Below are 23,827 nucleotides of genomic sequence, written 5' to 3' on the forward strand. Positions count from 1 at the left end.
GTGCCCTGCTGTTTCTTGGTGGCCATGCTGGCCCCTCTGGGTAAGTGAACTCAACGCAGCCCTGAGCACCTCCCCAGATCCCGCTGCTGCTCTCCCAGCTGTGTAACCAGTGCCTGGCAGTGCTTCCTTCTGCAGAGACTTCTGCATGGAGGATAAGCAGTGAATGTGGTGGGAGTGGGAATCCCTGAAATCTTCTGCAATGGCCATCTATTTGTCATTCTTTGTGCAGCCAGTACATGGTTACTGGTTTTTGACTCAAAGTGCCCAGGAATGCATCTTGCCTACGGAGGAGAGATTGGAAATTCACCTGCTGACTTAAGAGCTGTCCCATGCCTTGAACTGCTCCCTCGGCTGCCCTATGTCACCTCACCCATTCCCTACTAACCCACAGTGCTTAGGTCAAATTTTCCCCATTTTTTCTATCTCCTCACTGCCCCTACGTTTCCTTTCCAGTGTTAGCCCTGGAACAGTCTCCAGACATGGTGATAAATGAAGGCCAGTCCGTGAATCTGGAATGTTCCAAGAAGAAATCCTCCAACAGAGCTATGTACTGGTACATGCTGCCTTCAGAGAAGAATTCCAGTCTGACCCGGGTTGTTTATGCATTCGAAGGTGGCACCGCAGCAGTGGAGAAGGGTTTTGAGAGCCATTTCAAGAGCAGCAATATACAAGGAGACAGTATCACCCTCTCAATAGAACATGCCTTTCTCAATGACTCTGGCACATACTACTGTGCTGAGAGTGAACACAGTGGTGAGACTGCTGAGGCAGCTGAGCACAAACTTGTCCCTGCTCAAACAGGACCTGCTTTCCACCTTGTGGGTGCAGCACGTGGCAGCGTGATCACTTCTCACTCATTAGCTGTTCTTCTTCCTAGCCTTGCCTTCCTCCTCTTCCCAGATGCTGGCTGAGTATTTGTCCATCATTTTCTTCTTGCCACTCCAGGCCTCCCTCTGCATTTAACTCTACTATTTGCACTACACTTGCTTCTGCCAGCCCTTCTTCTCTCTGTCTCCCTTCCCTTCCCCACCTTCTTGTTTCTGTCTTCAGTCTCCACTCCACTGACTTCCATTAACTCCAGTCAACCCTGCACATAATTCTCACTGTCAAACCAAAGGAGTGCCTGTGTGGGACGTTCTTGTTTCACCTGTAGATAAAGGCAAGGCCTGGCAGGTGTGGAAGTAGCCAGCACCATGTGGAAGCTGCCCACGTGCTCCTCTGTTACAACGCCTTGTCTGTGGTTGTTCTGTGGCCAAGGAATATGAACAGCAGAGCACAAGCCTGTGCTAACTCAGTTGCACAGTGTTATGTGGATCCCTAAGTCCTCCATGTAGAGTGGTGTCTGGGGAAGGATACACTTGCCTTCCAGCCCTTTATCCACATATAGTTTTATCTTCAGCAAACGTATTATTAAAATAACATGTTACACTACCAAGCCGTGTAGATAACAGAAATTTCCCACAGGTTACAGCGTTCTATACATCAGACACTCAGATGAAGGGTAGAGAGTCTCCTTATCAAGTTCCTTGATAACACCAAGTTAGGAGGAGTTTCTGAGAGGGCTGTGCAGCCCTTCAGATGGGCCTTGACAGGTTGGAGGGATGGGCAGAGAGGAACCATCTGAAATTCAGCAAAGGCAAATGCAGGGTTCTGCAGCTGGGGAGGAATTGTCCACTGCAGCAGCACAGGTTGGGGGCAGACCAGCTGGGAAGCAGCTCTTCAGAGAAGGACCTGGGAGTCCTGGTGGACAAGAAGCTCTCCATGAGGCAGCAGTGTGTCCTGATGACAAAGAAGTCAGCAGTGTCCTGGGATGCATTAGGAAGAGCATTGCCAGCAGGGGAAGGGAGATGAAGCTCCACTCAGCCTTGGTGAGGGGCATCCAGAGTGCAGTGTCCCATTCTGGGCTCCTTGGTGCAAAAGAGACCTGGATCTCCTGGAGAATATCCAGGAGAGGAGCCGAAAGATGACCAATAAAGGGGAGCACAGCTTTAGTGAATAAAGGCTGAGATAGCTGGCCCTGTTCTGCCTTGAGAAAAAACAACTAAATGCCCACCTCATCAATGTCTCAAAGGATCTGAAGGGATGGTTCCAAGAGGTGGATCCAGATCCTTCACTGTGATGCCAAGCACTCGGATATGGAAATTATTTCCAAAATATGTCTGGAGGGGCTTTGTCCCGGCTTGTCTAGCCTTTGCTGCTTGGCCAAAATGTGGCAACTGCAGTGTATTCTCCTCAATGACACCTTTCGCTGCTGGATGCTGCAGCTGGCCCTAGGGACGTGCCCAGCCAGGCAAAGCTCTGGTTTACCTCTGTGCAGATGCTTTAAGGCCAATGGTGAAGGCAAAGGAGTGGATTCTGCTAGAGTTCGATCCACAGTTTATTCCCATGGCAGGCTCCTGAATTCTGTAACAGTTTCTAACAGAATTCCCAAATTGCATGGTTGGTAGCACTTTTAAGCCAATGGAAAGGAGGAGGGAAAGAGTAGGGATCCCACCAACTAGGTGCAGTTTGGGCAGGCCTCAGGTGCATGGGATACCTGGGTGGGTCAATGGCACCCAGGGATGCCGGGCATCTTTTGAACTCTGCAATCACTCGATGCCCCTCTGGAATGCCAGGATTGACAGACAGCACCAGCAGGGGTCAGGGGTTGGGAGATGGAAGGTGACTGGCACCTGAGAAAGGGCACGGTGACCTGAGACCAACTATGTCATTACACTGATACACTAGGACAAGAGGCAGAAAATGATGCCCAGAAAGGTCCAACTGAGTGTGAGAAAATAGCTTTGCAGTGTGGAAGACCATGCAAAGGAGAAGACTGCCCAAAAAAGCTGTGGAGCCTCTCTCACTGAAGATATTCCAGAACCGTGTGGAGACACTTGTGTGCCATGCGCTCTGGGGTGACTCTGCTTGAGCAGGGAGTTTGGATCAGAGACCCCCTTGAGGTCCCTTCTTAGCTGGCCCATCCCATGGATCTGTCCTGCATGACACATACCTGTGCACAGCACAGGCCTGCACAAGGAGCTCCAGGTGGTTCCCACCCTGCAGATTCCCAGGCAAACATCCAAGCTTCTCAGGACCTAAACACAGGGCCCCACACAGCAGCCATGCCTGTTCAACATCACTAACTGCTCCAATACTCTGTCTTCTGCAAGGCTCCCCATGCACTGCCCTACCCTCTGCTCACCCCAGGGAATTGGAGACCCTTTGCATGGACATATCAGGCACAGCCTCCTCTCTGCTAGAGTGCTGCTGGTGGCTTGTGCATTTAAATTTCTACAAATTAGCCGAATCTTTTGGCTTTTTTCTCACAGGTCTTCAAGGAATCTGAGGTCTCCCCTGAATCTTCTCTAGGCAGCTTGGGGAAATGAATGCAATGGGACACACTCAGATCTGCAGCAGAGGATTTGGGAGGAGCTGGGGACACTGCTGCTCTCCTCTGCTGACAGGACACAGGGAAACAGCTTCAGTGCAAAGCCCTTCAGAGCCCTGAGCAGTGGGATCACTTCATGTCCTGGATGGGCCAGCCTCACACTGCTGTGCACACAGCACAGCACGGATGTGCAGAGTCTCTGTCAGACCTCTGTACCCAAACTCAGTGCACACAAACTACGAGTGTCTCTCCCTGCCTACAGGGATTTCCCACTGCCTTGGGCAGGTGAACAAGGCTGTGTGCAGGGCAGAAGACCTGGTTTTCTCCAGCTTTGTCCATTTGTGTCCTGGTGCTCTTTTGCAGAGTGTGGCAATAAAGAGGCATGGAGAATCTCTGTTCTTTTCTAGCGTGGAGGTCAGCGTGTATCAGCACATTCTGTGTGGCACACACTTTTTCTCAAAAATCTCTGTGAGGTGCAGGCTCTTAAAGGCCATTGCCAATGTCGAAGCAAAGGCAGCCCGTTGTCTCCTTGAGATCCCCCTCTGGGGTTAGAGAAGAACAGAAACAGAAATATTCTATGGCAGGCTCCAAGAGACACCAGCTCTGCAGGTCAGCAGCTTTTCTCATGCGTGGACAACACCTCAGGCATAACGGGGATAAGCAGTGGTTCCACATTGCAGCTTGCAGGGTTGGGAATCTGTGAGTGTGAGGGAGGCTAGTGAGGAGACACACAGTGGAACACAGACACAAACCTGCATTCCTGAGATCTCCTTCTCTTCCCATAAATTTCTGCCAATTTGTGCATTCCTGTGCACACACTCAGGCTGCCACACTGCCCCATCCTGCTCCACGATAGCTCTGAACTATGGCACCTACTGGAGTCCCACCTACTCTTGCACACCCACGCTCACACACAGCAGGAAGCCAGAGGAGCAGAGTACAAGCACCTCATGACTGCCTGCAGGTGTCATTGCCCACCGTTCCTGGACAGCCAACAGCCTTGTGACATTTCAGACTCCTGCTCACTCCCCTGCCCACCCACAGAGAGACGTATCTCTTCCTCTCCACCTCTCCTCTTTCCACACCTCTGTGTCTGTGCTGTCACCAGGGGCAGGTGGCTGGAAGGAGGGGATCTTTCTCCATGGATTTCCACCAGTTCCTTGTGGCCATGCTGCTCCCTGTGGGTAAGTGGGCTTCCCTTCCTCTTGAGCAGCTGCACTGGAGCTGTTGCTGCTCCATCCTCAGCTGTGCTCCCAGTTCCTGGCAGTGCCCCTTCCCCAGTGCTTCCAGGGTGGGGGTGGGCAATGAACCAGGTGAACTTTTCCACCACCAGCTATTGAATCAGGAAACCCTGCAAAGCTACAAATGTGGTTTTTCCTGCCCCATTTTAATACTTCACTTGAGAGTACCAAAGTCATTATTTCTCAAAACAGATTCACTCTTGCATTTGAAGCTGGTTGGTTTGGGGTGTTTGGATCCTATGTGCCTTTTTAGAGAAGCAGGGCACTGGCCCACTGCTTTCTAAAATGTCCTGGTGGCATTCCATCCCATTGCATACTTCAAGGATGTGTATTTTTGTGCTCTTCAATGCATTTCACTTCCCACCTTTCATCTCCTGTCTCTCCAGGCTGGGCCCTTCAGCAATCACCAGATACAGTTGTCCATGTGGGAGACACCGTCACTCTGGAATGTTCTGCATCAGGGAAAAATTTTGTAAATATGTACTGGTACAAGGTACCCATGGAGAAGAATGCCAGTATGCAGCTGGTTGTATATTCAGTGGAAGGTGGCAAAGCAGATATTGAGAAGGAATTCCAAAATCGCTTCCAGAGTAATGGGACTAAGGAGAACCAATTATCTGTGAAGATACAGCATGCCCTACTCAATGACTCAGGCACATATTTCTGTGCTGAACAAGATCCACAGTGAGTCAGAGGCTGGTGCAGCATAACACAAACCTTTGCAGGCAAACAGGGATGTACCACTAGCACACACACTGAGCCCTGTGTTTGACAGAGACCTGTTTTCTTACTTGCCCTCCAGCTCTTCAGGAAAACACGATATGACTGTCTGCCTGTACTTCTATACATCTATCTGATCATCTATCTGTATTTCCCTTGGTCTCTAGCTGCTTTTCTGTTCTTTGCCATCTCTGAATCTCCTTTGCACTCTCAGTTCTTATTGTCCTCACTGACTCACCGAATTCATATCCCAGATTGTTTCTGATTTTGCTCTTTTAATGGCTTTCTGTGTGTCCCCCTGACTTTTCCACTTGGTCCTCTCATATCTCGCTCCGTCCTATTTCCTATTCCCTTCATCTTACATTTCTCCTTACTTAGAATCTCCTGGATCAATTCATGGTCTGGGAAGCCGGGTGTGGAATGGTTCACACAGCGCATTCCCTCTCCACCAGCCGGAAAGACAAAGCGCCCTGGTCCGTGGCCCCACTGGTCTCCAGGGAATCGACACACAGCCCATGTTACATCCCTGCCCTGTGACCTGAACTCTCTGATGTTTGAGAATTGTCCCTGCCCAGAGCAAGAGACTGCCCAGGATCGCCACACAATGTCCCTGGTGACCAGGACAAGGGCCAGGAGGAAGAAGGCCTAGTGGAGTTTTCAGCAGGGCTTGTTGGTGTTTCCAAGCACCTTGTCTGGCCCATCCACTACATCTCCTGCTGCTTGCTGAAAGCCACGAGGGCTGCCCTGACTTGCACATTCCTCACTCTCTCCACTTTAAAACACAATGCAAAGGCCCAGGGGAATCCTAACCTAAATTATCATAATCCATCAAGAAGAGAAGCTGGAAATTCCTTGCTGGAGTGTGAAGCACAGGCTTGGTCAGAGAAGCTGCAGCTCATGCCATAGCAGTGGGAACAGGGAGATGCTGTCTGGTGCTCATGTCCTTGTGGTTAAAGCCCAGTCAGCCGCTGGGGGTGTTACAGGCACTCCCTCACTGCCCCCTTCCTGTGGTAGGATGGGAACAAGGGTAAAACTGACAGGCTGAGATCCAAAAAGAGCAATATAGGAGAAATAGAAAGAGGGAAAACAGCGCCAGATAAATCCATGGGATATGCAATACTGTCCCTCAGCACCCACTGACTTGGTGCCCAGCCCATCCCTGAGCAGTGACAGGCCGCAGCTGGCCAGCTCCCCTCTGTTTCCATGTTGAGCATCAGGCTGAATGGGAGCAAATATCCTTTTGGCCACTTTGGGTCTGCTGTCCTGGAAATGCTCCCTGCCAGCTGCTTGTGCAGCTGATCTCTGGCAGAGCATGAGACACTGCCAGGTCCTGGATTTGGGGTAAGCAGTGCGTCACAACAAGTAAAACTCTGTTATCACCATTATTGTCATAGTGAATTCAGAACACAGCACTGTTCCTCAGTCTCCACTGGTTGATCCTGTCTCTGGCTTGGCACTTGCAAACATTTTATGTTAGGACTCCACTGAAATTTTGCCTTCAGTGAAACACTGAATTGGGTGACACACATCGAGACTTCTCATTCCAGTGTTATGAGGCAGAAGTTCCACCAGGGATCCTCACCCATTTCCACTTGTTTCTTGTTCCCTATTGTCCAGCAGAGCTCGAGGCACAGGAAGGAGAAGGATGAAAGAAATGTGCTGCCAGCAGACCTCAGCAGAAAGGCCTGTCATTCCTTCCTTGTGTTCTTTCACCCTGTGCCAGATGTTATTTATCCCTGTGCTCATCAGCTTCCCCAGCTATCCCATGCAGATTTTATCCCATGCAGCAGAGGACACGTGGATTTTCTTCAGAGCAGAAACACCTGAGGGCACAGAGGAGAGGCTGCAGTGGCCTGGGTCTCCTCAGCCTGAGAGCAGAGCAGCACAGAGGTGTCCCTGGCAGAGCATGAGTGAAGGCAATTGCACTGTACAGCTGCTTTCTAGCCCCCAGTGCTCTCACTGCCTGAATCCCAGGGGCGCCTCCACAACCACTGGATAACAAGCTCAGTCCTACAGGAAAGCAAATCTCCTTGCAGAGGCCAATTCTCAGGGCAGAAGGGGCAGTGACACAAATGTTCTCTGTCCCTGAGCAATCCCTGAATTTTCCAAATGAAGTGTGTTTCTGAATTCCAACCCCCAGAAGCCCTTGTGCCACAGGCAGCACCAGTCTGACACAGCCTGGACGCCCCAGGTAGGCCCCAGGTACAGGGAGAAGCCATCTCTGGAGCTACTTAGCCTATCTCCTGTCACCCTGATCCCCATCCCAGCTCCTTGTCACCCTCATGGCTGTCCCTGTGGGCCACAGTCGATCCCTTCTCTCTTCCCCTGCCAGGGCACTGACTGTCCCCCAGCTCCCCACAGGTATTTACCTTCCTCCCCTACCACTCTCGCTGCAAGGCCCATGAGGGCCCTCACAGCTCTGAGTGCTGGGGCTGCTGTGGTGCCTTTCGGGCTCCTGCCTCCCTCTCACCGATGGCGTTTGCTGTGCTCACAGGGCTGCCAGGAGAAGAGGAGCTGTCCCACAGCGGGCTGGGACGTGGGCTGGCCAGGCAGGGACTGAAGCAGCCAGGTCTGGGGAACGCAGGGAGAGAGCATGGGAAAATCGAAGGCGCCTCGATGTGGCCTTTATCCCTCATTCCTCCATCTCCCAAGGCCTTCAGAAGCAGGAGGGGAGCAGCCAGCATTGCTCTGTCTTGCACTCACTCAGCCTCCCCTGCAAGCTCAGCACAGTCCTGTCCTTCCAACCCCATCCTTCCCTCCACACCCACCCACGCAGACCCAGCCTGCCCCTTCCACCTGCTGCATCTCTGCTGGGTTTGTGCTTTCCTGCAGAAACAGAGTTTGTGCTGACACACAGTTTGTGTCCCTGCCCAGGGCTCCCAGCCAGCCAATGCCTTCTCTCATTTCTTGGCCAGCCCCACCCCGAAATGTCTCACCCTCACTCCCTGCTCCCTCTGCACATACCTTTGGGCAGCTACAAGAGGCACCTTGCTCAGAGGGTAGGGCCTTTCCCCCCATGGTGCCCTGCTGTTTCCTGGTGGCCATGCTGGCCCCTCTGGGTAAGTGAACTCAACGCAGCCCTGAGCACCTCCCCTGATCCCGCTGCTGCTCTCCCAGCTGTGTAACCAGTGCCTGGCAGTGCTTCCTTCTGCAGAGACTTCTGCATGGAGGATAAGCAGTGAATGTGGTGGGAGTGGGAATCCCTGAAATCTTCTGCAATGGCCATCTATTTATCATTCTTTGTGCAGCCGGTACATGGTTCCTGATTTTTGACTCAAAGTGCCCAGGAATGCATCTTGCCTGCTGAGGAGAGATTGGAAATTCACCCTCTCATCTGATAAGCTTTCCCATGCCTTGAACTGCTCCCTTGGCTGCCCTTTGTCTTCTCACACTTTATTTTCTACTAACCCACAGTGCCCTGGTCAAATTTTTCTAATTTTCCCCTCCTCCTCACTGCTCCTCCTTTTCATTTCCAGTGTTAGCCCTGGAACAGTCTCCAGACATGGTGATAAAAGAAGGCCAATCCGTGAATCTGGAATGTTCCAAGATGAAATCCTCCAGCACAGCTATGTACTGGTACATGCTGCCTTCAGAGAAGAATTCCAGTCTGACCCAGGTGGTTTATGCAGTCAAAGGTGCAAACGCAGTGGTGGAGAAGGGTTTTGAGAGCCATTTCAAGAGCAGCAATATACAAGGAGACAGTATCACCCTCTCAATAGAACATGCCTTTCTCAATGACTCTGGCACATACTACTGTGCTGAGAGTGAACACAGTGGTGAGACTGCTGAGGCAGCTGAGCACAAACTTGTCCCTGCTCAAACAGGACCTGCTTTCCACCTTGTGGGTGCTGCACGTGGCAGCGTGATCACTTCTCACTCAGTAGCTGCTCTGCTTCCTAGACTTCCTTCCTCCTCTTCTCAAATGCTGGCTGTGTATTTGTCCATCATTGTCATCTTGCTACTCCAGGCCTCCTTCTGCATTTAACTCTACTATTTGCACTACACTTGCTTCTGCCAGCCCTTCTTCTGTCTCCCTTCCCTTTCCTTTCCCCCCTTCTCCTTTCCGTCTTCAATTTGCACTTCACTGACCACCACTTACTTAACTCCCGTCAACCCTGCACATAATGCTCACTGTCAAACGGAAGGAGTGCTTGTATGAGAAGTTCTTGGTGCACCTGTAGATAAAGGCAAGGCCTGGCAGGTGTGGAAGTAGCCAGCACTGTGTGGGAACTGCCCACGTGCTCCTCTGTTACAACGCCTTGTCTGTGGTTGTTCTGTGGCCAAGGAATATGAACAGCAGAGCACAAGCCTGTGCTAACTCAGTTGCACAGTGTTATGTGGATCCCTAAGTCCTCCATGTAGAGTGGTGTTTGGGGCAGGATACACTTGCCTTCCAGCCCTCGATCCACATGCCGTTTAACTTCAGTAAACATATTATGAAAATTACAGGTTACATTTGCAAGTTGAGCAGATAACAGAAATTTCCCACAGGTTGCAGCGTTCTATACATCAGCCACTCAGATGAAGGGTAGAGAGTCTCCTTATCAAGTTCCCTGATTACACCAAGTTAGGAGAAGTTTCTGATACATGAGAGGGCTGTGCAGCCCTTCAGATGGGCCTTGACAGGTTGGAGGGATGGGCAGAGAGGAACCATCTGAAATTCAGCAAAGGCAAATGTAGGGTTCTGCAGCTGGGGAGGAATTGTCCCATGCAGCAGCACAGGTTGGGGGCAGACCAGCTGGGAAGCAGCTCTTCAGAGAAGGACCTGGGGGTCCTGGTGGACAAGAAGCTCTCCATGAGGCAGCAGTGAGTCCTGATGACAAAGAAGCCAGCAGTGTCCTGGGGTGCTTTAGGAAGATAATTGTCAGTAGGGCATGGGAGGTGAAGCTCCACTCAGCCCTGGTGAGGGGAATCCAGAGTGCAATGTCCCGTTCTGGGCACCTTGGTGCAAAAGACACTTGGATCTCCTGGAGAATGTCCAAAAGATGAGCAGAAAGATGACCAACAAAGGGGGACACGACTTTAGTGAATAAAGGCTGAGGGAGCTGGGCCTGCTCTGCCTTGAGAAGCAATAACTAATGTTGCCACCTCAGCAATGTCTACAAGGATTTAAAGGGATGGTTCCAAGAGGTGAATCCAGGTTCTTCACTGTGATGCCAAGCACTCGGATATGGAAATTATTTCCAAAATATGTCTGGAGGGGCTTTGTCCCGGCTTGTCTAGCCTTTGCTGCTTGGCCAAAATGTGGCAACTGCGGTGTATTCTCCTCAATGACACCTTTCGCTGTTGGATGCTGCAGCTGGCCCTAGGGACGTGCCCAGCCAGGCAAAGCTCTGGTTTACCTCTGTGCTGATGCTTTAAGGCCAATGGTGAAGGCAAAGGAGTGGATTCTGCTAGAGTTCGATCCACAGTTTATTCCCATGGCAGGCTCCTGAATTCTGTAACAGCTTCTAACAGAATTCCCCAATCGCACAGTTGCTAGCACTTTTAAGCCAAAGGAAAGGAGGAGGGAAAGAGTAGGGATCCCACCAACCAGGTGCAGTTTGGGCAGGCCTCAGGTGCACAGGATACCTGGGTGGGCAAATGGCACCCAGGGATGCCGGGCATCTTTTGAACTCTGCCAATCACTCGATGCCCCTCTGGAATGCCAGGATTGACAGACAGCACCACCAGGGGTCAGGGGTTGGGAGATGGAAGGTGACTGGCACCTGAGAAAGGGCACGGCGACCTGAGACCAACTATGACATTACACTGCTACACTAGGACAAGAGGCAGAAAATGATGCCCAGAAAGGTCCAACAGAGTCTGAGATAAGAGCTTTGCAGTGTGGAAGACCATGCAGAGACTGCCCAAAAAAGCTGTGGAGCCTCTCTCACTGAAGATATTCCAGAACCGTGTGGAGACAGTCGTGTGCCATGCGCTCTGGGGTGACTCTGCTTGAGCAGGGAGGTTGGAGCAGTGACCCCCTTGAGGTCCCTTCTTAGCTGGCCCCTCCCATGGCTCTGTCCTGCATGACACACACCTGTGCACAGCACAGGCCTCCACAAGGAGCTCCAGGTGGTTCCCACCCTGCAGATTCCCAGGCAAACATCCAAGCTTCTCAGGACCTAAACACAGGGCCCCACACAGCAGCCATGCCTGTTCAACATCACTAACTGCTCCAATACTGTGTCTTCTGCAAGGCTCCCCATGCACTGCCCTGCCCTCTGCTCACCCCAGGGAATTGGAGATCCTTTGCATGCACACATCAGGAACAGCCTCCTCTCTGCTGGAGTGCTGCTGCTGCTGGTCCTGGGAGGATTTGGATTTTATACACAGTAGCCCAATCTCTTGGCTTTTTTATTCAACTGCTTTAGAGGAATCTGCGGTCTTTTCAGAATCTTCTCTAGGCAGCTTGGGGAAATGAATGCAATGGGACACACTCAAATCTGAAGCAGAGGATTTGGGAGGAGCTGGGGGCACTGCTGCTCTCCTCTGCTGACAGGACACAGGGGAACAGCTTCAGTGCAAAGCCCTTCAGAGCCCTGAGCAGTGGGATCACTTGATGTCCTGGATGGGCCAGCCTCACACTGCTGTGCACACAGCACAGCACGGATGTGCAGAGTCTCTGTCAGACCTCTGTACCCAAACTCAGTGCACACAAACTACGAGTGTCTCTCCCTCCCTGCATGGATTTCCACTGCCTTGGGCAGGTGAACAAGGCTGTGTGCAGGGCACAAGACCTGGTTTTCTCCAGCTTTGTCCACTTGTGTCCTGGTGCTCTTTCGCAGAGGGCTGCAATAAAGAGCCAAGGAGAATCTCAGTTCTTTTCTAGCGTGGAGGTCAGCGTGTATGAGCACATTCTGTGGGGCACACACTTTTTCTCAAAAATCTCTGTGAGGTGCAGGCTCTTAAAGGCCATTGCCAATGTTGAAGCAAAGGCAGTCCGTTGTCTCCTTGAGATCCCCCTCTGGGGTTAGAGAACAGAAACAGAAGTATTCTATGGCAGGCTCCAAGAGACACCAGCTCTGCAGGTCAGCAGCTTTTCTCATACGTGGACAACACCTCAGGCATAACGGGGATAAGCAGTGGTTCCACATTGCAGCTTGCAGGGTTGGGAATCTGTGAGTGTGAGGGAGGCTAGTGAGGAGACACACAGTGGAACACAGACACAAACCTGCATTCCTGAGATCTCCTTCTCTTCCCATAAATTTCTGCCATATTGTGCATTCCTGTGCACACACTCAGGCTGCCACACTGCCCCATCCTGCTCCACGATAGCTCTGAACTATGGCACCTACTGGAGTCCCACCTACTCTTGCACACCCACGCTCACACACAGCAGGAAGCCAGAGGAGCAGAGTACAAGCACCTCATGACTGCCTGCAGGTGTCATTGCCCACCGTTCCTGGACAGCCAACAGCCTTGTGACATTTCAGACTCCTGCTCACTCCCCTGCCCACCCACAGAGAGACGTATCTCTTCCTCTCCACCTCTCCTCTTTCCACACCTCTGTGTCTGTGCTGTCACCAGGGGCAGGTGGCTGGAAGGAGGGGATCTTTCTCCATGGATTTCCACCAGTTCCTTGTGGCCATGCTGCTCCCTGTGGGTAAGTGGGCTTCCCTTCCTCTTGAGCAGCTGCACTGGAGCTGTTGCTGCTCCATCCTCAGCTGTGCTCCCAGTTCCTGGCAGTGCTCCTTCCCCAGGGCTTCCAGGGTGGGGGTGGGCAATGAACCAGGTGAACTTTTCCACCACCAGCTATTGAATCAGGAAACCCTGCAAAGCTACAAATGTGGTTTTTCCTGCCCCATTTTAATACTTCACTTGAGAGTACCAAAGTCATTATTTCTCACAACAGATTCACTGTTGCCTTTAAAGCTTATTATTGGGGGTTTTGTATTCTGTGTGCCTTTTTCAGAGAAGCAGGGCACTGTCCCATAGATTTCTGATATCCTGGTGGCATTCCATCCCATGGCATACCTCTAGGATGTGTATTTTTGTTCTCTTCAATGCATTTCACTTCCCACTTTTCATCTCCTGTCTCTCCAGGTTGGGCCCTTCAGCAATCACCAGATACAGTTGTCCGGGTGGGAGACACCGTCACTCTGGAATGTTCTGGACTGGGGAATGTAGTCAAGACAATGTACTGGTACAAGCAACCCATGGAGAAGAATGCCAGTATGCAGCTGGTTGTATATTCAGTGGAAGGTGGCAAAGCAGATATTGAGAAGGAATTCCAAAATCGCTTCCAGAGTAATGGGACTAAGAAGAACCAATTATCTGTGAAGATACAGCATGCCCTACTCAATGACTCAGGCACATATTTCTGTGCTGAACAAGATCCACAGTGAGTCAAAGGCTGGTGCAGCACAGCACAAACCTTTGCAGGTAAACAGGGATGTGCCACTAGGAGACACTGAGACCTGTGTTTGACAGAGACCTGTTTTCTTACCTGCCCTACACCTCTTCAGGAAAGACAGTGTATGTCGGCCTGTCCATCTGCCTCTTCAGCATGTTCTCTGTCTGCATTTCTGCTCTTTCTCATCTCCGAATCACCTTCTGACTCTATTTTTTTCTTGTCATCACTGTCTCCACTCATTCTCTGCCACTCACAGACAGCTTCACACTTTCCTCCTTCCAAGTCTTCTGTCTGTCCCCGTGCCCTTTCCTTTCTGCCCCGTTACACCTATTCTTTCTGTATTCCCTGTTCCATTCTCTATCCATCTCTCCTTTATTTCTATCTGTTATGTCAACTCATTTTTTTTATCTTCTTTCCTTGTCTACTGCTTTCTTCCTTGCCTTCCTCCCTTTCTGGCCCGTGTTCCTGATTCCCTCCCAGCTACAAGTCCTTTCTACCTGCAGCTTTTGTGCCTTCCCTCCTCACTTCCCTCCTTCGTCTCTCCTGCCCTTCTTTTCCTCTTGGGATTTGGGATACCAAAGCCCCATTCTGGGACTCTGCAAGCACAATCATGACATCCCAATCAGCCTCCAGGCAAGGACCAACTCTTCAGCACGGCAGATCCAAATACTCTACTGCAATGCCCTGTGTTCTGCTGACCTCCTGGCCCTCGCCACCCTCACCCCTCCTCATTCCTCAGGTGGTGATATGAGCAGGCTCAAAGAAAGCGGCAGCTGCTAGTGTTCCAAGAGGAAGGGGGACAGGAAGCATTTGAGGATGAATTTCAGAATCACTTCAAGAACTGTGGCAATATGGGCTATTACTTTTTCTGTTCAAAAAGAACAGAAATGATGTTCTGCTTCAGAAACAAGAGCATGTAACTGACTGAAAGAATCCTGATACGAGTCTGCAAAGTGTTCCAAGACCCTGTCAACTGAGAGGCATGACAAATAATTAATATTTTCTCTTGACTGATGTTCACTGCTACTGTGCTCCATATAACAGCCTTTTGAAGTTTCCAGAGAAACAGTGCACAAAGTAGGATTGCCTGAAAGTCTTTATTAATTTCTCATAATTTTTGCTTGTCCAGACCGAAAAGAACAGAAACAATGATGAGAAAATACAGGTCACACCAAGCCAGCATCTCAGTTGGAGGCGATGGTAGACTTGATCCAGGAGACGTAGTTGCAAACCTTGGTGTAAACTCCAGGTAAGCCCCTCTGGGCACATCCATAACCCCAGGAGACAATGCCCTGGAGCTCTCCATTGCAGACCACGGGACCACCGGAATCTCCCTGTGCACACAAAGATAATGGATACTCAGCAAATGGCATCAGCCTAAGCAACGAGCCAGAGATCCCTGAGATCACTGACCCCGGAGGAAGCCCTGCCGGATGTACTCTGCACAAAAGTTCTACAAAGGCTGTTCCTGATTCGCTCTCTCCACCTGATACTCCCATGCCTGACTTTAGCACCACAGCTAAGGATGAGTCAGCTGCCTGCTTTTGCCAGATGTGGTACTTGGCAAACCTTCAGGATATGTGTGCCTGAAGCCTCTGCTGTCATTCAGAAACTCAGATTTACCAGTGCAGTGAGTATAGCTGACTCTGTAATGTGAAGGCCTCTTCAGCTGCAAAAAGGTGGGAGAGAAGTAACTAGGAGAGGCAGATGAGTTACCTGGCAGGAGTCTTTTCCTCCCTCCACAAATCCTACACACATCATGTTCTTGGTGATTTTCCCAGGGTAGGCAGCAGAGCACTGCTGGGCAGAGAGGACTGGAGCCTTCAGGCACTGCAGTTGGTCCGGGTAGTTAGCTACAAAGAAATAGGGAGAGATGGCTGATGGCATTGCTGAGTCCTTTTCAGAGCTTGGAGAAGACCTTAGCAGAAAAGCAAATGCTGGACACCCTGTTCTAGCAGCCATCCTGCTTCCTGGCAACAGTAAGCACAGCACGGGCCCCTTCTGTAGAGATGAAACAAATTCTTACCCATGGGCCCACCATTCTACACTGCAGCCACCTTAACTTTTCTGGTACCTGGAAGTTCATCAGCTCATGTGATACATACACTGGAAAAACCCTGAGCCTAAGGAAAACCATCCTCTCCTCTGGTGAAGGTTTAGATGTCATCAGGGGAATAGACACCACTGGCCATGCACATCCCTAACCATCGGTGTAAGAGAACAGAGATCTCTGGTAGGAATTCAAGATCCACAGTCCCAGACCCCCGAGGGTCTGTAGTTCCCCCAGTGTACTTACTGCCACTGCTGAGAGTGTTGCCCCAGCCGGAGATCAGGCAGGTGGTGCCGGCAGCCACGCAGCTGGTAGGCAGAGGAATGGTTTGGACAGCACTGCTGAGCGTGGCTGGGGTGGCCAGCTTGATGAGCATGATGTCATTGTCCAGGGTGTAGGAGCTGAAGCCAGAGTGGCGGATGACTTTAGCAGAGTTGATATACTGCTGTGTGGATTCAGTGAGCTCCAGGTTGTGTTTCCCGAGCCGCACTTGGATTCGACTGGAAAACAGAAGGCACGGCGTGTCCTTTAGTGCTACAGGCAGGCTGAGAGAAACCCCTGCCACTGAGTGCACTCACTCCAACATCACTGCCACAGAAGCCTTCTGGGGCACAGGATCTTTCTTGTCCTACAGGGAGCCCTGGGGATCCACTCTGAGACCGTAACCCACTCCATGCATGGTGGTGAATACCAGCCATGGGGGTGGGGGTTGAAAATACATGACAACAGTAGAATACAGAGCAGCACTAGGTACAAATATTCTGGGACAAGGCAAACGGCTCCAGCTGGACCTTGATCCTCTTCCTATTCTCCAGGGAGAATGCTTTAGCAAGAATTGTTCAATTGATAAGAAATCCCAGCCCAGAACCCTCTGCTTGATTATCCCATTGTTATTTCAGAAAATGCTCTGCCTTCACAGGAACATTTGCAGAAATGGACAATCCCTCAGAATGCCTGAATGATCCACCCATCCCTTGGCTATCTCTGGCAAGAATGGAAGCACTTAGATATTTCTGTCTCATAGCTCAGAATTCCTGCTAGAAGTGAACTGGAAGACAGAAATGTGTTTTAGAAAGATGTAATTTTTCCACTCACGATTTGTAGCAGTGAGCAGCCGACAGGACCCACTGGCTATTGATGAGGGAACCTCCACAGAAGTGATATCCAGAATTCAGGGACACCTGGTAGGGCACCGAGTTCTTTGCACAGGTGTAGCCTCCCACAATCTTGTCATCGTCGTCTTCAGCAAAGGTGGGGAAGGCAACTGGGGGACAAGAAGGGCCATGTGTCAACAGCTGGCCTAAGGTAATGTGACCTGTCATCTGCCCTGTGACTGCCTGTCTGAGGCCCCTCACTTGTAGGCTCCCCTTCTATGGACACTCAGGGCAGCGCTGCTGGGCAGGTCTAAGGCACAGGCATTTGCTGCACCCTCAAAGAAGGGGATCAGACTTACAGGGGTGCCTCTCGTGCCTGCAACTAAAGCCCTGCTGGCTACTCCCTGAGGGAACACAGGGACACAGAAATGTTCTTGTTGGATCAGATCACAGGTGTGTCTTTCCCTGAATCCCATCTACTGAAACAGTCAAGGGTTGACTGAGGGAAAAAGTAAAAACAACTGTGCAGTGATATCTTCTTGGAGAACCCACTGAGGATCCAAAATTTTGCAATTGCCTTAGAACTTTCTGAGTCAGAGCTATTCCCTGTGCCCTCCTTAGTCCTGAAGGAGGAAGCAGCCTTTTTCTGAAGCTGTGGTCACATCTCCATAGCTGGGCTGGGAACCCCCATGAAGGGCTCATTCCCCAGCTTGTGGCACAAGGAGTTATGAGCAGACCAAAGATGGAAGTTGCAGGGCTCTGACTTGTGCAAGTCAAAACTGGACTTGGCTATCCCACAATAGGCTACCTTGCAGTTTTGCTCAGAAAATCAGCTTGCTATTAAATGACAGAAATAGAAATAAAAAATGTACTCACCTGCCACCCCAATAAAGGCGAGAAGCAGCAGGCACTTCATGGTCTTGATTCGATCTCAAACCCAGACTGGTTGAGTGGACGTGGGAGCTGCTAGAAATACGTTTCTGGTGATGGTCTTATCTGCTGTCCAAGGTTTTCTCCAGACAAAAAGTACACAGTGGAAAATTTGAAGATCCAAATATGGGCATTAACAGGCATTGATAGAATGTACAAATGTCATACATGTTAATCATAAACCTCTGCTAAGATAGAGAGCTATTTTAATTATTCTGTAGGGTAGCCTTCAATCTAAAAATACCTTTCGACTTTGGAAGATGTGTAGTTGTTTGTCTGTCTCAGTCTTATACACAGCACCTGTATAACAGGAATAACAACTCTCAAACCTCTTTCAGATTCCTCTGTGCTGATGGTATCTTTCCTAAAAATGCATATTTTTACCCAAAGTTGCATATTTTAGGTAGTGGACAAAAAGATACACTGCATTTATTAGGGAAAAAAACCCCCAAAAACTCCAGCAAACCCAGTGGTTAACTTTGTTAAATTTATTTCAGCAAATTCCTTTTCTTGAATAATGTCTGTTTTTATCATATGCAAGACAGTGTTTTCCTAAATCCTAAATTCCTCCATTGTAATTTCAAATGGGAGGACAGAAAACTGATCCTGTGCCCCCCACTGTTTCCCAAGTTCAATAGTTCAAATGTGGGAATGCTCAGCAGCTCCCTTTTCTAATTTCTCTCTCCTAACCTCTATTAAAATATCTGCCTGTGTACCAAACCATGCTTTTATTCATCTTTGGAATGTTCTACAGACTCATTTTTGCCACACCAGAATTTCAGTACAATGCTGATGTTTATGAGTGTAATGTAGATGAGCAATACTGCTGTGAACACAAATAGTGAGATCTTCTGAAATCCCTCTGTGCAGGAGTGGGGATTTCTGTCATGACGCAAAGTTTACTAAAGCTTTGCAGAATAATCATGTTCATTCTCCAAGCAGCTGCCAACTTCATCATGTTCGCTCCTGAAAGACACGGGATGCTCTCCAGAGACATTAAAGGGAAGCCATGTGTTTGGAACTGCTGGAATAGCTTGAGACACTAAATAGGAATACTCTTCCTCTCCATCTCTTGATCAATTTTTTTGTGGGTCCTGGAGGACTGATACGCACAGTGTCACTGTCCAGAGAGAAATTTTCCTTCATGTTGAAGTACAAGTCCAAGGCCAGGGCCCTTTCCAAGGTGGAGTATGAATTCTGTTGGCCTTTAAACTGGTATTAGCGCACAGCTTTCTTACAAGCATGTTGTATCCTGTGAAAGAATGAAGGATTAGAAGCTTCTTGTGGGAAAGGAAAATGGTCTAAGGACTAAGAGGGTCAAAAATTACCGAGGGTGTCCAATCCCATCCTAACTAAGTGGAGCAAGAAAAATTTCCAGTTTACAAAAGGGTTTAATTTCATCTGTCATAGGCTACTGCTAAAGCTCACAGTCAAAGATCTGGATCATAGCTCCTGTGGCTCCTGTGTTTCTAAGTCTTTGATGGCAGGTATCTAGTGAACTTACCTCACCCAAGCCGCTCTCATTCTCCTAACAGCCTCTCTGACACCCCTTCTAGAGGCTGCCATAAAGGCCAGAACTCCATGGTGTTCTGCTCATGGGGCAAACTGATGTCAAATGAAGGCAAATGGTGTTTCTGACACATGATTCAGAGGTCATCCAGCAAGCAGTCTCAGAGGAGCCCTTCAGGTCTTTCCATGAGAACTGTGGAGGATGAACAGACCCCTTTGAATTACAGCTGAAATTAGAACACCCTCTGATGACCCTCCTTCCTTTCTTTCTTTCTTTTTCTTTCTTTCTTTCTTTCTGAGAAGAAATCCCTGTCTGAAACATAAATAACCCCTTCTGTTCAGTGGTGCTGAACATCCCACAGACCCATTGAAAGGTTTTTATAGGATCCTTCAAAGAAATACACTCGAGGGTGTACATCCATTGCTGCAAACAAGTTTCTCATTTCATGCAGTGATGCTGCAGTAGAAAGCTGGTGGCTCCTGGGGGTGCAGGAAGGGGGAGGGATGGTGACTGAAGGGTAGCTGTGTTAGATATTATCAATGGACAAGCAATGGCAGCTTGTTTTTCTGGAACTCCATGTTCCTAGTTCAAGTATTTTGGTCAGCTGTGGGACTGACAGGACTCAGATAAAGGAAATATATTTGTCCAGGCTGATGCAAGATCCTGGGAAAGAGAAACCTGCTGAGACTATGGGCTGACAGAGGTAAAGTTTCCCATGAGCATAAAACATGAAGTGTTTTACATCTCAGTCATAGGTTTGATCCCTGTATGAGCCATTCACTTAGGAGTTGGACTTGATCCTTGTGGGTCCCTTCCCCCTCAGAATATCCTGTGATTCTGTGATCTCACAGAGTTTTGTGGTGGAGAGCAATCGCTCCTCTCTTCCCATATATCTTCTGCCAGTGAAGTGTTCCTGGACTGGCAGCCCTAGGACTTGGAACATCAGCTCCTCAGTTGCTGGGGATCAGGAGAGTGTTTGGTGAAGGGCTGTGCATCTTCTAGACTTTGCATCTGAATCCATATTCAGTGACAGGCTGCTGCCTTATGATGTTCCTGTGCAGAAGTCTTCAAAGTGGGGTGCAGGATGAGGCACTGAGGTGTGAGGTGGAAGCATTAGAACTTTAGTGTTACACATATCTAATTATCAGCTACTAAAGGGACATCAGCTAGGTGTATGTGTTTAAAAATACTTCCCTGACAGGGGTGTATATTGAGGAATTTATGGAAAACACTGTTCTAGTACCATCAAAGAATATTTCACATGGGGTTTCTTACATTTTGCTATAACATCCAGTGTGTCCTAACAGTGTCCAATTCTGCAGAGCCTTCATGTCCTCTCTGACTTCTTCACTACCTTGAAGCCATTCTGGTTTTTGTTAAGTTTGGGGGGGGGGGGTGAAGAAGGAAATTATAACTTCTTTCAGAGTGCCTGAGCTCAGGAACAGGGAAGGAATTCTGGATGACTGTGACCAGAGGCACTGAGGGAATGAAAAAGTAAGAAAATAGCATGGTACTTGGAGGAAGGGTAGGAAAATCCTATGAACAGGGGTCTCACATTGAGCCAGATGTGGATATAAAGCCTCAGCCTCTGAGGCTGGAAACAGACTGTGTCCCAGTAATCTTCAACAAATGGCTGGACCAGGAAGGAAGGGCCTTGAAAGGACATAGCAGAGGGAGACATCAGATTTCAAAGTATTTATTTGTGGCATTCACAGTCTCTGAAAAAATTCCTTTGCCCAGGATTTTTCTCCTGGGAAGCTGAGTGGCCTCAGAGAAAAGGAAAACAATTCTTATGTCATTTGCTTCTGCTGTGTTGTGCTCATGTGTGGAATGTGTTTGGAGATTTTTTACCCACAGGTGATTGCCTGGTTGGATTCTGGTGTGAGTTGTTTTGACTCTTTGGCCAATCAGGGCCAAGCTGTGTTGAGACTCTGGAAAGAGGCACAAGTTTTCATTATTATCTTTTTAGCACTGAGTAAATATCTTTTCTGTATTCTTTAGTATAGTGTATTATAATATTCTTTAATATAATATAGTATAATGAAGTAAGAAATTAGCCTTCTGAGAAAATGGAGTCAGATGCATCATTCCTGCTTTCGTCGGGGCTCCCTGCAAATACAATATTTATTTAATCCATCTCATCCAGCACATGATCTGCAAGAGAGCAGAAGAGCTGAAGAATCTTCCCTGGAGGGTCTATGTACCCCAAGCCTATACAAACTGGGCAAGTTTAACATCTCTAAACCTAGAAGCTGACTCTTTGCTATAAAAATATGGGATGGAGTGTTTAGGAAACAAAAAGGAAGACAAGGAAGGACTGGGAAAAGTGTAAAGGTAGTGACGTGGAAAGTCAGATGGTCTGAAAAACTTGGGAAGAAGTTTAGAGGTGGCAGCCAGCAAGGCTGGCACAGTGAAGTAGAATGGATGAGGAAAAGGAACTTTCACCAAAAGAGCAGACAAGCTGCTTCCCTTAGAAACAGAATTTGGGTGGACTGTTTGGGGGTGAGAGCTGTAAAGAAAGGAGCAACATGGGTCTGACTAGGCAAGGGATGACAAGCCTGAGGAGGAAGGATTCCTCTAAGAATTGTCTACAAAGAATTGGCCCTGGAGGACCTTCCTGCACTGGTGTAGACTACTGAAAGGGAACCTTTCAGTAGAGATGCCTTAAATCCCCTAAAACTACACAGCCATCTGATGCTCACAGTCGCCACTGTCTTGGACGCAATTCTAGTCCAGACCTTAGGCACTAAGCCTACGTGTAGGTCGGATAATGGGTTTCCAGTGCCTTCCTTGCTTTGCAGCAGGCATTTTTCTCTAACATTTGGGACAGGGAAGACCACCTTTGCCTGATGCTCTGTTTCATGACATTAGTTTCCAAATCTAGCACAAACCTCTGCTAAGCCAGTACTTACTGTTCCCAGTGTATGTTAAACACTCATCAGTAGGAATCTTTTCCTTATTCCCTTGGTTCTCTTCCACGTGGGCAGCGCATCTCAGCCCTTTCCTCATTGTCATAACTCTTCTCCGGTCTCTTTCACCCTTAGGGAGCAGATCTCACAGTTTTCCCCTGAGGCTCCCTGTTAGGCTCAGCTGACAGAGGGGAAGCTACCACAGCTCCAGGCCCCCTGGCCCAGCTGGCAGTAAGAATGAGAATGTCTCCCCAGTATTTATACTGATAAATACCAAGCATACATTCATCTATACACAGGTGAACACATGGATCAACACAGATGCACCCACAGACCAGCACCCATGGCCTCATCTTTTGTCCCTTTCTGGCTGGGGTTCACAGTGGGAAATCAGGGTTCTAGACAAGGGTTCAATAGTGGGAAATATCTGTATACACATGGACAGTGTGCAAGCTCTTCACATGTTTCTGTGCTGAGATACTGAGTCCACTGGCTGTCACTGGATGCCAGTCACATGTGCCAGCCCTTGGACCTCTGAGTCCCCTAGCACTGCAGTCCAGTTGCCATTATGTCCACACACATTCCTCTCACACAGCTCCCTCTCCAAAAAATGCCTGTGACTCCCCTGCTTCCTCTTGTGGGCACCTCTCACTGTCCTTGCCATTAGGGACACACACCTGGAGCCCAGGTCACCTCACTTACCTGCCAGCTAGTCTGGCTTCACGTTCACGAGTGATCACACACTCGCACACCCTCCCTCTCCCTCTCCGCGGCTGCCAGCACGGGAACACGTGGCCCCTCTAGCCTGGGGCCCTACTCCAGTCTCTGCTGCTTAAGGTCACCTAGTCTGCTCTCTCCAGCTGCTGGTGCCTGTGCTCTGACTCCAGTTCCTAGCCCACAGATGTCCAGACACAAAACACATGCACAAAGAATAGACAGTTCCTCCCTCAGGTAAATACTTAGAAATGGAACTTAGTAAGACAGGGCTTGGTAAGTCTGAGCTAAGCCAGCACAAAGCACAGCCAGACAAGCATACTCACTAGCATCCTGTTTACCTGTGAATGGCCCATTTTATAACTGTATTCCCCCACTTTTCTGCATCTATTCTTCCCTGAGTACAGCAGTTCAGGGTCTTACTTGGGATGATTGACCATACCTGCCTTTATCTTCGTGCTTTTTTGTTTTCCCTTGTTTCATCGTTTATCCGGGAAGAAAACAGACTGAAAGAATTAGACATTTTGAACAGAAAAATGAAATGGCTGTCAATTTAGGTACTCTTCAAAAGGCAGGAACATTTTAAGCAATTCCCAAGAGACACACTAGAGGTCCTGAGTTACATCTTCAGTTACTTGCTTCCTTTGGTGAGTCTGCAATCATATTTTGTTTCCTGAGACAGAAAAGCTCATCTGAATAGAAATCATCATCCTGGAATGAGTAATAAATTCTAACATAAGTGATTAAAGAAGAAGGTGTAGCCCAACTGCACTGAAATGTTTTTTTCCTTGTCTCAGAGTTCTTACACAGAACAATGTTAGAATTAATTCCCACAGCCTCCACAATCTGTTTAATTTCCCATCAAGTCTCAAACAGTTTCTCCCTCCAGGATTTAAGGTCTGATTACTACTGGAAAAAAAAGGCTTTTAACAGGTTTGGCATGACAGACAA

General features: G+C 49.1%; 1 protein-coding gene across 1 annotated transcript; it reads right to left on the bottom strand.

The window, feature by feature from the left end:
* Nucleotides 1-14,853: 14,853 nt before the first annotated feature.
* Nucleotides 14,854-17,733, bottom strand: LOC311166574 (trypsin-like; the record flags this gene model as incomplete). The annotated part of the gene is made up of 5 exons (XM_084226639.1): nucleotides 17,690-17,733; nucleotides 16,815-16,983; nucleotides 15,966-16,219; nucleotides 15,386-15,522; nucleotides 14,854-15,003 (listed from the first exon to the last, which is right to left on the bottom strand). The coding sequence occupies exons 1-5, from the start codon at nucleotides 17,727-17,729 to the stop codon at nucleotides 14,854-14,856; spliced, it is 750 nt and encodes a 249-aa protein (XP_084082765.1). The 5' UTR covers nucleotides 17,730-17,733.
* Between the last annotated feature and the right edge of the window lie 6,094 nt (nucleotides 17,734-23,827).

Source organism: Fringilla coelebs, assembly GCF_963513975.1.
Source record: "Fringilla coelebs genome assembly, chromosome: 2".
NCBI classification, from domain to species: Eukaryota; Metazoa; Chordata; class Aves; order Passeriformes; family Fringillidae; genus Fringilla; species Fringilla coelebs.